General features: G+C 38.7%; 1 protein-coding gene across 1 annotated transcript; it reads right to left on the bottom strand.

Annotated features, from left to right (window-relative positions):
• Positions 1-722: 722 nt before the first annotated feature.
• On the bottom strand, positions 723-9,392 carry cyp1a1.S (cytochrome P450 family 1 subfamily A member 1 S homeolog). Its single transcript, NM_001172237.1, is given in 7 exon segments — positions 723-1,944; positions 2,972-3,058; positions 3,173-3,296; positions 3,880-3,969; positions 4,209-4,335; positions 4,670-5,524; positions 9,279-9,392. Coding segments are annotated over 6 exon segments (1,581 nt in total). The 5' UTR covers positions 5,519-5,524; positions 9,279-9,392; the 3' UTR covers positions 723-1,640.
• Between the last annotated feature and the right edge of the window lie 6,274 nt (positions 9,393-15,666).

A 15,666-nucleotide genomic window follows, 5' to 3' on the forward strand; every position in this document is an offset into this window, starting at 1 on the left:
ACATTTGGGTAATTTATGTTTCCCCTTGCACTTTTGGCTCTACTCGATACCCTATTTCTGGGCAGGGAAGTAATATTATTACACCCAGAGAAGCACTACAAAAGTGGGCACTACATTTGTTGGGTGAATAGTTTCAAGCCATGTGCATTTAAAACTAAAAAAAGTGCACCTATGGCTACATGCATTACTGCTTCTGGGTTACTTGTTCTTAAAGGGCAAGTCAACCCCAAAATAATTATCCTAATAAAAGAAAACATTATTCTAAGCAACTTTGCAATATACGAATGTTTTATGGTTTTTAAAGGAGAACCAAACCCTTAATTATAAAAAACCCTACCCTACATAGACCCCCCTCACTGCTCCCCCCCCAGTCTAGCTGTTATCTACAGTAAATGCCCCCAACTCTTTACCTACCTCTCTTTGCAGATTCAGCAGAGCTCACGGGTGCCATCTTCCGGCTCTTCAGTAATCCTCGGGTCTTCTTCCAGCACTTCAGCAATTTCCGTTAATTTCGGTGCATGCGCAGGCGCAGCTGAAGACTGCTCCTACTGCACATGTGCCGATATGGCACTTATTTCCCAAAGATTACTGAAGAGCAGGAAGATGGGACTCGTGAGCTCCGCAGCGCTGAATCTGCAAAGAGAGGTAAGTAAAGCGTTTGGGGCATTTACCAAAGGTAACAGCTAGGCTGGGGGGTCTATGGGGGGGTCGTTTTTTTTTTTATAATTATGGGTTTGGTTCTCATTTAAGTTATTTGTATATGTGTTGCTATTGTCTGTCCCTTTCTATTCTCTGCCCTGATGTCTAAGACTGTTGATAAAATGTAAGACAAGGCAGCTGATTAACAGATCTTTCTTTGCTGGGGAACCAAGACTTTTGCAACATTGTTTAAAAAGTAACAACCAGGAGTTAAGCCAATACTGCAATTGCTTTTACAAATAACTTTAAAAGCACTGAATTTTTTTTTTTTAATGTATATTGAAAAGTTGCTTAGAATTATGTCTTCTTTTATTAGGCAAGTTTTTATTTTGGGATGAACTTGTCTTTTAACTTTAAATTAGGAGGATGAAAATGTATAAGACAAGTTTGTCCTGTTGCATTTAATGCAAAAATACCTAGCAACACACACCTTTAAAAAGATTGGATTATTAATAAATAGGTATTTAGCAAAGACATAATGTATTGTGGTAGAGAGACAATGATCAAAATGTACATATTTCTGAATTTCATAGCTGTACTTAATCATTTGTGCAGTTTAGTTATAATAAGATTATTAAAAGATGATTCTACTCCTGAGATTAATCCATTAAATTCAGTTTACCAGTATACATTTTACCTGTCATCGCACCCTTCAAACACACAAATATATATATATATCAACATAGCATTTTTTCCTGAATATTTTTCTCCTCTTTTGTTAGCTAGTTATGTACATTTTCAGAGCTTAATGAAATCAGTATTGTAATGTGGTGGTATCATGTACATTATCATCATTCACAATGGATTACGCTCTCTAAAATATGCACCGTCAGCTCCCAAGATTAGGGTTAGAAACCAAATTCCAGCATTTGTGTTTAAAATACCAAAGCTGAAACTCATCTGAGCTTCTTAAAAGGGCTCCTCCCAAGCTAAGGTAGTTCTTAATGTGTGGCTAACAAAGGAAAACGAATTTTAGCTGTGACATGACAACGCTTGTGTTTCATTGTTAGTCCATACTGCGGGGACATGTCCAGTTTTTCTCCATCCTGTTTGAAGAACTGCATCTGCTGGAGCATGGTAGTGAGGAAAAGGAAGACCTCCATCCTCCCAATGACTTCACCGACACACCTTCTTTTTCCTAAGCCAAAAATCATTACTTTCTCCATCTCGATTTTGTTCAACGTTGTGCCATCAGTGTTTAAGAAACGCTCTGGACAGAATTTGAATGGATCTTTCCACAGGTTCCTGCAAATCAAAACAAATCTTATTACTGGAAAAACATTGGAATCTCTTGTTCTCATACAGAGCTGTAACCCTACATAGGGTTACATACAGTTGATCCTATTAAGTTCCATACCATATCAAAGACATTGTCCACAGTACTATTACACACTAGTATAACACTAACACATATTTTATAGTTCTAGCAAAACATAATATAAGTATCAGTGTGAACTTGTGTTGCCACAGTCTACACAGTCTAAAGCTGTTTCTGCTTAGGTAAAATTCTCAATATATACAGTAGGTTTTCCCATGAGGACGCTTTAAAATAGTTTAAAGAAAGCAACTTGTTTACCACCACCTTAAAAATTCCAAGATTTCCAGTAACAAAAACTAGGAAAATCAGTACATATGTAACCCCCACATAAACAATGCAGTAAATAAATTAGTGTAGGGGAGAAAAAAAAAAAAAGTATCTTTTGGAGACAATTTAGCCACTTATCAATTACCATAATGAAATGATACTTTCAATTGCAGACATTTTCCCTTTTTTATATTCCTCCTATTTAATATTGCATGCACAGGTAGATTTTCCCAACACAAATTTAATTTACTTGTGCGCATTGTGTTGGCAAAAACAAACTTTTTTTGTTTTGATCATAGATAGCTGTTTTCCTTTGAGTGGTAAAATTGTATGAGCTGCTAGCCGACTGAAGTAGTTCTCCAGTATCAATTCATAGATGGTTAGAATCTCTTGGGTTTATAAACAGCTATTTTATGATCTAGAACAGGGCTTCTCCCTGTCCCTCCAGGTGGTTCCAAACCAAACTGCTTATTTAATCATGTGGCACAAAGAAGCGAGAATATTACAAAATGGTGGGGATTCAAACTGCTGTTAACCAATAACCTGCATGGTTTCTCGTTTCCCCGGCATATTAGCAGTTCAGGGTAGGACAACCTAAAGGAAGATTATTGCCTGGGACAACCTATTTATATTTTCTTGCTGTAGTTTCCTATGTAGCATAGGAAAAGAATATTTGTTTATACTTACGGATCGTGATTCACTTGCCACTGGTTGATCAGCACACAAATTCCCTTGGGGATGAAATATCCATTTAACACTGTGTCTGTGGTTGAACTGCAATATAAAATTTGAATATGTATTGCAAGCTTAATTTCATGATCTGTGTATATTTGCATTTTTTATATACAGTAGACGTCAGGCTTATTAGTTCTGAATATTTAGTTTTACCTATGTGGAATTGTGAATGGCACGAAAGAAGAATGTCGGAACATCTCCAATATAAAAGCTTCAGTATAGGGCAGTTGAGCTCTGTCTGATAATCGGGGTCGTCTTTCTCTTCCAATAACTTGGTCTGTAAAGATTAAGGACTATTACTGTTATACTGTATTTTTTCTAAACATAAGTTCTTTATCCAAGTGATCAAGAAGATATGGATAACTACCTAAGTAATTTAGGTTTGGTTAACTGATACATATGCATGAGTTACTGTAGGTACAGCATTCTGTTGCAGCCAACTGTGAGCTCTGAACAACAAATGGATAGCTTTTGAGAACTCAGTGGAGCCAGAAAATGGAGGCACGTGGTACTACAGGGAGGCATACTCATAAACCCATGATTTACTTTCAAAGTGCTGATGTACCTAGTACCATGCTGTCAAAGTTCCTTTGGTAGAGATACATTTACTGCTGGAAATGTGTTAGGGCTTTTATGGCATTCATCTATTAATTTTTGACACGTGGGGATACATTTATTGAATATTTCTTGAGTTCTGTTAAAAATAAGGTTTTGTAAAAACTATTACTTATTTGCAGGAAATCACTGCTAACACTTCCAATGTTATGGAACACAAAGGTTAATGTCACACCATGCATTTTCTCTGCCAGCTTATATGTAGGCAAGCACAATATTTAAAACAAATACAATGATGATCTTACCCAGTTCGTCCTGAATTTTTTCTTGTATGTTAGGATGGGCCACAAGGTACATGAGACTCCAGGAGAGAGCAGTGGTAATGGTATCAAACCCTAAAATGATAAGTAGGAATCTGTTACAACTGCAGCTGTGTCTTTTAGAAACTTTCCAAAGCTGTTACACAATTTCCTTTTATAGGCTAGATAAGTTGGAAAAATACCACACTTTACAGAAACCAGAATAAAAAAGAACAGATATTTGTGGCAGAAGTACAGGGTGACTTTTCCATTACAAAAGATATAGTTAATATATGTATTTATTGTATAAATTGTAAAGATTGATTTATACTTACCAGCACCAAAGAGGTCATTTACTATATTCACAATTTTTTGATTTGATAACTGAACATTTGAGTTTTCATCAACTCTCTTTTCCTGGGAGTGTTGGATAAGTGAATCAGTAATATCTCGTATATGGTTCTGGGGAAAAAGTAGAAGAATAAAATTAAGCTAAATGATTGGATCTTAGCATGGCTCTAGCTAAAGTTCCAAAAATTACTGGTCATATTTGCAATATTTTTCTTAAAACACTGTTTGGTGCACAAAAACTGAAATTCCTTCTCTGCATATTTGCATTCTTGCCTATGAAGGGCAGCTTAAACATTACTTACACAGACTGAAACATTTTCTAGAGCATTGAACAGGTAATGCTCACAAAAATATGTCCTGTGAACTCCCTCGCTTGCACAGAGTGAGCTTTGCCTTTATACTGCCCTGCCCATTAAAGGAAATAAACATGTTGGCTTTTTCTTACCTTGTCAAATGTTTTGTAGTGCTCTTTGACTAATTTCTGTATGAAGTCTAGGAACTTTCTGTTGATTTCCTTGAAGGCCTTCATGCTTGAGCTCGGAAGATATTGTAGAATCGGGATGAAATCTGCAGGGTTGCCTGAAGCAGCTGCTGCACCAAACTCATCAGTAAGATTCACCACATTCAGAAGCTCTTCGTCATCATGATTATATCGTTTACCAAAGCACATGCCACAGATGACATTGGCAACAGAGACCACCACATACCTGTAGGGGTCAAACTCTCCTTTCTCATCAATTAATTGCTTGAACTTTCTTACTAAATATTCTGCTTCTGTAATAATGTTTTCTTCAACAAGGCAAGAACTTGATGATGTGGGTGAAGGGGAAGTGGCAAATGTTTTGAGGGCATTGTGTGCAAGTCTGCGTCGAGCTCTCCACACCTCTCCAGAATCACTGCTGAAGGTCAGGCTCTTCCCATCACCAACCAAGCGGAAAGTAAAGAGGTCTGGGCGTCCAGCAAACTCATCACCTTGCCGTATAAGAGCTTGCTTGAGGGTCTCCAGCCCACTAAGGACCAGCACAGGCTTTGTGCCTATCTGAATCTGGAACACATCACCATAAGTTTTGCTCATTCTTGTCAGGCTAAGGTGTGGATTCTTGCTCAATGATAACAAATTCCCAATAATAGGATAAGGCATAGGCCCTGGTAGTTTCTTTGTTCCTGGTGGGATTTTGACTCTTTCTGACCTAAGCACCAGAAACACAATGGCAAAGACTGTAGATACCAGAAGAAACTCAGTGATAGTGGTATTCGCCATCAACCCAGCAATTGAACCTATCCAATCTGTCATTTTTGTCTGCAAACAAAAAAAAAAGGTAATCAGTTATAACACTCAACTGATAAGAACACATCGTGTTCCATAGATTGACTCTTGATGTGAAGGGCAACTAAAAGTTACTATAACAGCAATGAGGCAATGACACACGGTGCTATGTGTCGCTTAGCGTTTTGTTGCGGCTACTAATCGCCACAATAAGCCCTGCCATAGATAATACTCAGCTAAAACTTCAAATTGCACAGTCGCTCAAAAATGCTTTTGCATGCATATTGAAACAATTATCATAGAGATAAAAAAGAAATAATGAAAAAAAATCTGTTTGCTTTAAATGACCTCTAGGGGAAATGGCGTTCTTGTATATTGGAGCTTAAAAGATATTCGAATTCTGGATAATATATCCTACCATACACATTTTATAAATGCACTGAAAAGTGCATTTGGCAAAGTAAGAAGTAATTGAAAAGATAATATTTAAAAACAGAAGAAGAATACAGAAGTTTAACTACCCATTTGTTACTTTTGGTCTGCCTGTTTACAATATTTATATATAAGCGGTTTATTTTAAAATGAAAGCATATTTATACAAAAGTACAGGTTGGGTGACAGCCATAGAAATACTAGCTCTATTTTTCTACCCTCATGTTTTGTAGGTCTCCAATTGGCTAGATTGTAATCACTCATCAGTTCAAGGGAACCCATGCTCTGCCATAATTACATTTAAGGTACGCTTTTTGTCCTGCTTTTTAGACAGCTGATTTCCTTTAGTTTAAAGTATGTTATTACTGGTGGACTAGATAGCAGGATACTATTTAAAGTAGTTGATTGCTATTTCTCTAATGCTAATCAGACACAGGCCTAAACTGCAAACCTCTGCAGCCCAGGACTGGAACGCACATGGCTCAGTGGCTAGTTTCCGAACGCTGTGTTAATGCAATACTCCTGTAACTAGAGAACACAATTGTAGAAATCACGTTCATTTCCAACTTTAGCTCTGTCTGACCTTGAACAAGTACTTTATCTCCTGGTCACCAAAGACTACCTATAACTGCCTGCAAATAGTTGTTGTTTTTATTGTATGCAGCAACTGTTTGTCCCCTTTATCTATGTACCTATCTATGCTCCTTAATGTTAAGTGGGTGAGCTTTGGCAATATTTTGTACCACTTGCCAAAAACTTTGCCTAAGTTTCCCTTCTTACTTTCTCACTTTACAACACAGTTTGCAAGAATTTAAGAAAAGCAAAAAGCTTACTCACAATTATCCCAAAAATTAACTTCTCCCCTTCATGCTGAAAATAATGAAATTTCTATGAAGTGGAAAATTAATGTTCTCAAATTAAATAATCTTCATTACTAAAGAGGCAATTATTACACAAAAATGTTGGTGTCTGCATGTTTACAGTTATGTTACCATAATTACCTGTGGGATGATATCAGAATCACACTTTTCTTCTGAGGTGAAGTACAAGTATATTTGTGACATAACTCTGGCATACTGAGCCAGAGCCAGCCAACATTCTTGAACTGGGCCCCAGAAATGATGGGGTCCCCCCTGTGTTTGTACACCTGTTCTCTGATGGCTGCCCAGCCTTTATTGAAGGTGGCACTGTACAGGGGCGATCCTGGCCATTTTGCTGCCCGAGTTGGCCTTCATTCTGCTGCCCTCCCCACGGCACTCACATTTTCAGCCCCGGAGGGGGCGTCCACGTCGTTAGTGCAGAGAACGCAATTGTGCTCTTTGCATTAGAAGAGCAGAATTTCCAGGTTAAAAAAACAGAAATTCGGCTCTTAGTTTCCAGGAGCGGCATTTTTGCCGCCCCTGGCAAACAGGGGGCGCTGCCACCTGAGGTGAGTTTCACAATTGGCAAGAGTTTCAGTATTTGCCGAAAATGAATTCATACAATCCTTATTAATAATCTGTAAAAAATTATGTATGAGTGTGCCTATGTAGCTCAGCCTTATGCACACTTCAGTTTCTGCAATAATGAATGGTAAGCCATTCAGAAATACATTAAGTCCTACAGAGAAATTTTTTTAGGGTCCTCAAGCTTCAGATAGGTAGTCTTGTTTTGCAAATAAATTGAAATACACATGTGCCCCTAGCTGTTACAGGGTCAGCTGCTGCATAAATAATAAAATCAATCCATTTTATTAAAAAAAAACTTAATTGCAGAAATTACACGTATACTGCAGCCCCCCTCCCATCGTGAAGCTTATGGATCCCATCTGTCAATAAAAAAAATAATGTATGTAATAATACCCTGGTTGCCTGAATTAAATTACCTTAGTATACCCAAGTTTTTTTTAACCATGTGCAAAATAAGCAGTCAAAAACCTGAGCAAATGCTGGCCAAATGTACACACTGTAGTGTAACAATAGAGACAGTGGACCCAGTGGTTGCTGTGGGGCAGAGGCATAGGGGGCTTTTATAGTACAACAACAGAAAGGGAATGCAGCGGTGCACCAAAAGCTTTGTATTATATATTTAACTTATGTTAAGATGTTGATCTGTTGCAAAACTATCCCCCAGCTAGGAAATGTACGTCTTTGCTTTTATTCACACAGGGGAGTCTTATTTCAAAAACAATGCTAAAAGACCTAATTTAGGTTTTTTTCCATAAGTTATGTACATTTCCTCTATCCATTCCACCCCACTCTTCAGATATTCTTGAAACACATTCCTTGGCCATAAAACATGACAATATAAACACAGCTCCCAATGCTCATAAATGCAGCATTATTCAGTCCTGTTTTTCCTGGCTTTATATGCACTATAATACATACGGACTTGAAGGGGGGGGGGGTACAGTTGGGAATGTAATCTTGATAGGCATGGCTCACTCTCCTTTTCCTGGTTGTGCAATCTTCACTAGAAAAACTCTTAGCAATTGATATAATATAATGTATACAGTTAGCAGTATAGTGCCACCTCTCACTGAGCCTTCATGCATGTGTTTTCAATAGTGCCAAAGCTTATGCATACACATTTCATGACATCCACTAACCCCAAAATGATTGCACGAGTTTTTACCAATGATTATTGATGGGTACCTGAGCCTCTGGCATTTTTGTATGCAAGATTATAGACTTTTCAAAATAACTGGAATTATACTGATAATATTATCCATTTGCGACTGCAGCACTTTTTGTAAATTATATATCACATCGGTCCCTGCCCCAGTGGAGTTTATTTACAATGTAATGTCCCTATCATTTATACCTATTTTGGGCCAATGTGGTTGAGAGAATATTAAGATGCCTGTATGTTTTTGGAGGGTAAGGAGGGAAGCAGAATACCTGGGTAAAAAAGCACACAGATGCAGGGAGAACATACAAACTCATCGCAGGAATCGCTGGAATCAGGCTCTGTAATTACCCTTTAATAAACAGGCTCCTAAAGAAGTGAATTGAGAGTGGTGCCATTTCTTTCTGGCAGAATAATATAAGATAAATATGCCCCATAGAGACAGAGAGCACATGTTGTAGACGCTATCACTATTACACTCAAAAGTGTCAGCCTTCTGCCAAACTGTCAGCCTTCTGCCAAACTGTCAGCCTTCTGCAAATCTAAATGACAAAATCCCCCAGCATCATGACACTAAACATTTTTTCTATGTTTATACAGAGCTATTAAGAAAGGACCCAGACTATAAAACATAATCTGCTTGTAAATCCAAAGTGCTAATGAAACAGAGAATATGCTCAGTAACACAATATGAGTATAAGCTAGTGGCACCAATAAAAAGAAATTGTTTTTTAAATTCAGTGCTTACCTGAGTTGGGGTTTCAAGTTCCTAAAGCTCGCCTTTGAAAGGTAATTTGGTGCACCCCAGAGCCACCAGCAGCAGCAGCAGCACCTAACAACTCGCCAGACGTCCGACCACAGGAGTACCACAGTGGAAACGGCTGCCCCAAGCGCTTATATACACCTCTCGCGTGCCTCATTGGCCGAACCTCTTTACCACGTGACTGAAGTACAAGGACTGCTGAACGGGAGCCAAGCTGCTGTAAACTCCGAATAATTGGCACTCGTGCAAAGGGTTGCGTGAAGATGTTGAGCCTCCCAGAAATCATTAATTAAAAGGAGCTAGATTTAATTAGAGAGATAAGCATGCGATGTCCTGTTGACAGGGTGGATTTTGCTTACTCTGTGTAGTTAGACCTACTTGAAAATATACTGGGCGTTATAAGAGGCCTGAAGAGACGTGACAGACTGCACACAGTACCTTGGAGACAGTAACTCGCCCCGCTATTATTTGTCCTTAGTGCCCAGAGGACCCCACTAACTACACACACTTAACTCGCTGATACAGGACGAAGCGACAAATCTGCTTTCATTGCCCACAGCATCGTCCAGCCCACAACTCGCACACCTTTAAGAACCGCAAGGTGCCCGCTATCCGCCACACGCACCAGTCTCAGACAGACACCTGTTATATGAATATGTTTTATCTTATAATGGACTTGCTACAACAGACTCCTGTTCTGACTGGCAGGGTATATACTTAACTCAGTGTTGCCCCTATAACATGTCTTGCTCAGACCCTTGTGACATACACGGCCATCATTTCCCCTTAAAATCATTATCAGTAAAATCATTATCAGTATCATTATCCAGATGCAGTCATAACATTACGACTGTATGGATATGTGTAATGATCTTATTTACCAAGTACACACTGTTTAAAGTGCCATCAGGGCAAAGACTTTAGTACAATTATTGATTAGAGGGTAGCCACAAACGCATACTTTGCATATCTCGCTTTATAATACATTGCTAGTTCCTTCGTTCATACACAAACCTCTATACTAGTGTATACATACACTTTCTTTCCATAAAACTGTGCATTGCAGCACAGACACAAATCTCTATCCCATCAGTACTTACTCCTCTCTCTCGCTGTAATGCATTTATTCTGTGAGCATATACTGTACACCTCTCTCAGTAATACTGGGCATGGTCGTTCATTCCAACACACCTGCATTCTATCAGCATATACATATATCTCTCTAAAATCATTCTATCAGCATATACATATCTCTCTCTAAAATCATTCTATCAGCATATACATATCTCTCTCTAAAATCATTCTATCAGCATATACATATATCTCTCTAAAATCATTCTATCAGCATATACATATATCTCTCTAAAATCATTCTATCAGCATATACATATATCTCTCTAAAATCATTCTATCAGCATATACATATATCTCTCTAAAATCATTCTATCAGCATATACATATATCTCTCTAAAATCATTCTATCAGCATAAACATATATCTCTCTAAAATCATTCTATCAGCAAATACATATATCTCTCTAAAATCATTCTATCAGCATATACATATATCTCTCTAAAATCATTCTATCAGCATATACATATATCTCTCTAAAATCATTCTATCAGCATATACATGTAGCTCTCTAAAATCATTCTATCAGCATATACATATAGCTCTCTAAAATCATTCTATCAGCATATACATATAGCTCTCTGAAATCATTCTATCAGCATATACACATATCTCTCTAAAATCATTCTATCAGCATATACATATAGCTCTCTAAAATATTGTAGATGGCAGTACATCCACAGATCTCTGATCTATCAGTACATCTCTCTCTCCAACATTTTACATAGTATTAAATACCCAGGCTTTTATTATTTAGCACATTCACATCACTTTCTTTAATATTTTACATTGTATCACATAATCAGACATTTATTCAGTTAGCATATTCACATCTATTTCTATAATACTGTGCATGGAAGTACACACCTAGATCTCTATTCTATCAGCACACTGAAATCTTTCTCTATTAGCAGCAGCAGCATACATTCCCATATATCAATTATATAAATAGATAAGCGGAGTTGTTTGTTGCCCATCCAGATCTAAGAGATTTGGTACAACCTATGTTATACCAATTTAGCCCCCCTGCACCATTGCTTTGTTTTTTATTCCCATACAGGGCAACATTACATGGTTTTGCTTATGCAACTGCAGTTATAAAGTCAAAATGTATTCCTAATATCCACAGAAACGTGGGTTTATGTGATTCCTTTGGTGAGAGGGGCAAGTAAACTGTCTATAAACCGTGTTTTCCTTCCCAGGCTGTAACAAGACAGTAGCTGAAAACATGCATTCCCTTGTGCCTATATGCCATGTCAGCTTTCACATGACATGATAAGGGGAGAACCAAGCTGTTATGAAAAAGGAAGTGAAGCAAGTGTTGGGGATTTAAGATTTAGTTGGTGGTAAAAGAGAGTCGGGTTAGGATTTCTTTAGGTGTGTTTGGTACAAATATTTATTATGTGCATTGGGTCTGCCATATTACTATTATATGTCCAGCATTATTTTAGAATTATAACCACATACGTACCTATTTACTCCAAATGCCTAATTTCGGATGAAAATTATTTGTAAATAAAGTATACATTGGCTGAACGACTCTTTGTCTGTATGTCAGTATCTTCACTCTGTTTTTATGTTTTTTTTCTGCTGTCCATAAACATGTTTTAAATAATTGTTAATGTACATGTATACAAATGTTGCATGAACAGAGCAATAGATCGGATTCGGATCTCTAGCAGGTTGCCCATAACATGAAATGAAACGTTTTTTTCTTTAAAAGCCACAAAATGACATGAACCCCTGCATACTTTTGCCAAGTCCCCTTAATACCTTTTTACAAAATAAGGAAAACGTTGATCTATTATTATTAAGTATATATTAAGTATGTAATGTGTGTGCAAACGAATAATCCCCAAATTATTCCATTACTGTGGAAAAATCAATGGCAAAGTATAACATTTTGGAATTTTAGAATAATGTGGTAACAGATGAGCGCTGCCACCAAATGAGTACATTTATCCTAATTTTGGCCCTTAATAAATCCAAAAATATTTGAAAATTACCAAACAGAGAGAACACTAAACTAAATGATATATTGCCACTTATAATGAAATGTAAATGAAAAGTAATGTTAAGCAATTTCCTGCATGTTAATTGTGTTATGAAATTACACCCATAATATTTCACACTACGACAACCTCCTTCTCAGGGATGTAATGACGTTTATTACTTTGCTATTGTTCATTTACATGCAATATGAAATTGATATATGCCTGAGCATCGGCAAGATATCTGAGCTACAGGCTAGCTCTTCCAAGTACAGACCCAAAAAGCCAATAAAAATGTATTAAAGTTGGCTAGTTTCAGGTACTGAATATGTTCAAAGCATTTCTCAGGGTTACAGTCCTAAAACAGGAGAAATCCAGTGGTCCTACATTACATCCTATTTGGTAGACAAGAATGAGTGCTGGGTGAAAGTCTTGTAAGTAGAGGTACTGTATTATAAGTGTTATTTGATTAAAGTGAAAATGAAATGACCAAAAGGAGAAAACGCAGCAGCTGAACAAGGTGACTGCGGATACAATGTAAGAGATGATCTAATACTACCCTAGGTTGACAATTGTAAGACTTTCTTTTGTTTTCATCTGTACTTTTGTATGTCTTTATGAAAAAATTTAATAAAAAACAAATTTTTAAAAAAAAGAGATGATCTAATATACAGTGTGACCAGGAGCAGCTCAGATTAGAAATACCTGTATGGCAGTGGTTGTCAAACTATGGGGCTATTTTTCCCGGGGGATATACGTGAGGGCTGAATCAGTGAAGGGGGAGGCTCAGTCTGAAGAATAATTGGGTGAGATTTGTGGAGAAAGCTATTGGGTGGGTGGTCTGTCTAGAAACCCAGGGTTGGCACCGGGAATGGCACAGTATGAAATAGCTTCCTGGGGCATGTTGCGCTTCCCCATACTTCGTCCATCTATTTAAAATCAATCCCCGGATCCTATACTAACCTTTATGAATAGGGGTTCATTAATAGCTGTCCCTAAAGTTAGAAGAAAGGTGGCACTTGATTTCCAAGGTGTATCCCTGCTTTACTGTGGCACTGCCTCTGGGAATCCTGACACCTCTGTGCTAGAATAAAGAAGCCAGAGCCCTACTTGCTGCTGACTTGCGATCTGAGGGTTCCAGGTTCCAGGTTAGCATCATAAAGCCCCTGTGAGTGAGAGGGTCTCGTGTGACCGCTGAGCCTGGCCTGTAAGTGGTTAAAGTTTAGCCGGGGGCTGAGGCAGCAGCAGCCAATGTACACCTGTGTATGTAGGTTAAAGATTGGCCAGCTTGCGTGAGAGCTCTGGGGACTGCTGGCTGGAGTTCCAGCATTGCCTAGAGAAGTGTCTGAGAGACTGTGTGGGGTAGAGGAGGGGGAGAGAATAGGAGGGGGGTCCTGTGAGGAAGACTACAGAGTGAAGGGGGAGGGGAGCCTTAGGGAAAGGCTGTGCGTGAGACTAAGGGCATAGCGTGACAAGAGATATAGGTAACATGTACTTTGGCAAGTGCCACACCACATAGCGTGGGAGTCCCACCCATTCAGGGGAAGCCTGGGACACGGCACTATCACGGGGCAGCAACACCCTCGGCTACCAAACAGCCTCACAGCCCTGGTACTGACCTTGCCTTACCCCTCTCTGTCTTAATAGCTGTCAGCTCTCTCTCTCTCTCTCATCCCTTAATATCCACCTGTCTCATATTTCATGATGTTTCTTTCTCTCAGAGTCTCTCCGCATCCCTGTCAGATATTACCTTCTTTCTTTCAATTTGGAAGCTTTCCCCTGTTCTCTCACTCTTACTTAATGTCAGTTGTCTCTCTCAATCTCTCTCTCTCTCAGCCCATTTAAGACAGTAGTCCCCGAAATGTGGACCCCGGCAGCAGTGTGTGTCTGTGTATGAAGGTCTGTTAGGTTGGAACAGTGCCCATTAAGTCTCCTAACTACCCCTGAATGCCCAGTTGAAAGGTCAGGTTGGGTGAGATTTGAGCTGAACACTTATTTGCTTATCTAGATAATATTAAACGTTGACTAAATGACTGATACACATGTTATCCTGTAACCTAATGCCCTGACAAAACCTTCAACCGAAAAAGTCAGAAAACCAGTGTTTAAGGTTATGTAGATCAAAAACTAAACATTTGTGTAATAAAGTGCAATTATAAGCAAATTCTAATACACAAGTCATATACGACTACTACTCCGTCCCTCTGTAAACTCCCCTCTATGCCTATCTACAGGACCGCCATTAGGAAGGAATCACAGGGCCCCATACAACAAAATTTCCTGGGCCCCCTGAGCTGAGCCCACTGCAAGCCCCACCTACAGGTCCGCCCACCCCACAGGTCTGCCCCCCACCACACAGTAAAAAAACAAAAAAAATATTGGTGGCTAGGGTTCCCACATGTTAATAAAAAATAAAAAGATATTGGTGGTCAGGGCCCCCCATAAAAAAACATTTGTGGCCAGGGCCCCCCCATTAAAAAATATTGGTGGCTAGGACCCCACATGAGAAAAAAAAATTGATGGCCAAAAGTGGTGGCCAGGGCCCCCATTCCCACATTATAAGAAAATTGGTGGCCAGGGCCGCTTAAACGTCCATGCCTTCCCAAAGTCAGCAGCTCTCAGAAAGATGGGGGACCCGGCTAATCAAGTAAGTGTGGCGCGGGCAGGGCGCCCCTTACTTTCGGGGCCCCCTACAACTCTCCACCCTGCCCCCCCTGATGGCTGGCCTGCCTATCTATATATCAGTATAAAATATGTATGTGTGTATATAGTTACATACCAGTATCATCTGTCTGTATATTTAATCTATCATCTGTCTCTCTATGCCATCTTTATCATCAGTCATGTTCCCAGTAATATTTTGTATATAGTGAAAAGAGGTAATCTCTAATCTAAAATATATAATCTCCACATCTAAATTATCAGTTACACATTCAGATACATGCTGAGACATACATATAAGTAAATAATAGTACATAAACACTTTGTACCTAAATCAAATCTATAGCGAATGTCTGTGTGACCAATGATGTGACACAGGGAATTTTGCACTGGACATAGGGACAGAAGATTTATTCAACCGATGCCCAATTATGCGACACTGGATGGTTTGCATTGGGGTGCAGGCAGCAGATGGATAAATATTTTATGTTAAATGACTTTTCCACCAAACAGAAGGCTAGCCCATAGTGCCAGATTCATCTATCGGGTATTAAAAGCATTTTGAGACAATAAACCGAATTCATGAAGGG

This window comes from Xenopus laevis, chromosome 3S (assembly GCF_017654675.1).
Source record: "Xenopus laevis strain J_2021 chromosome 3S, Xenopus_laevis_v10.1, whole genome shotgun sequence".
In the NCBI taxonomy this organism is placed as follows: Eukaryota; Metazoa; Chordata; class Amphibia; order Anura; family Pipidae; genus Xenopus; species Xenopus laevis.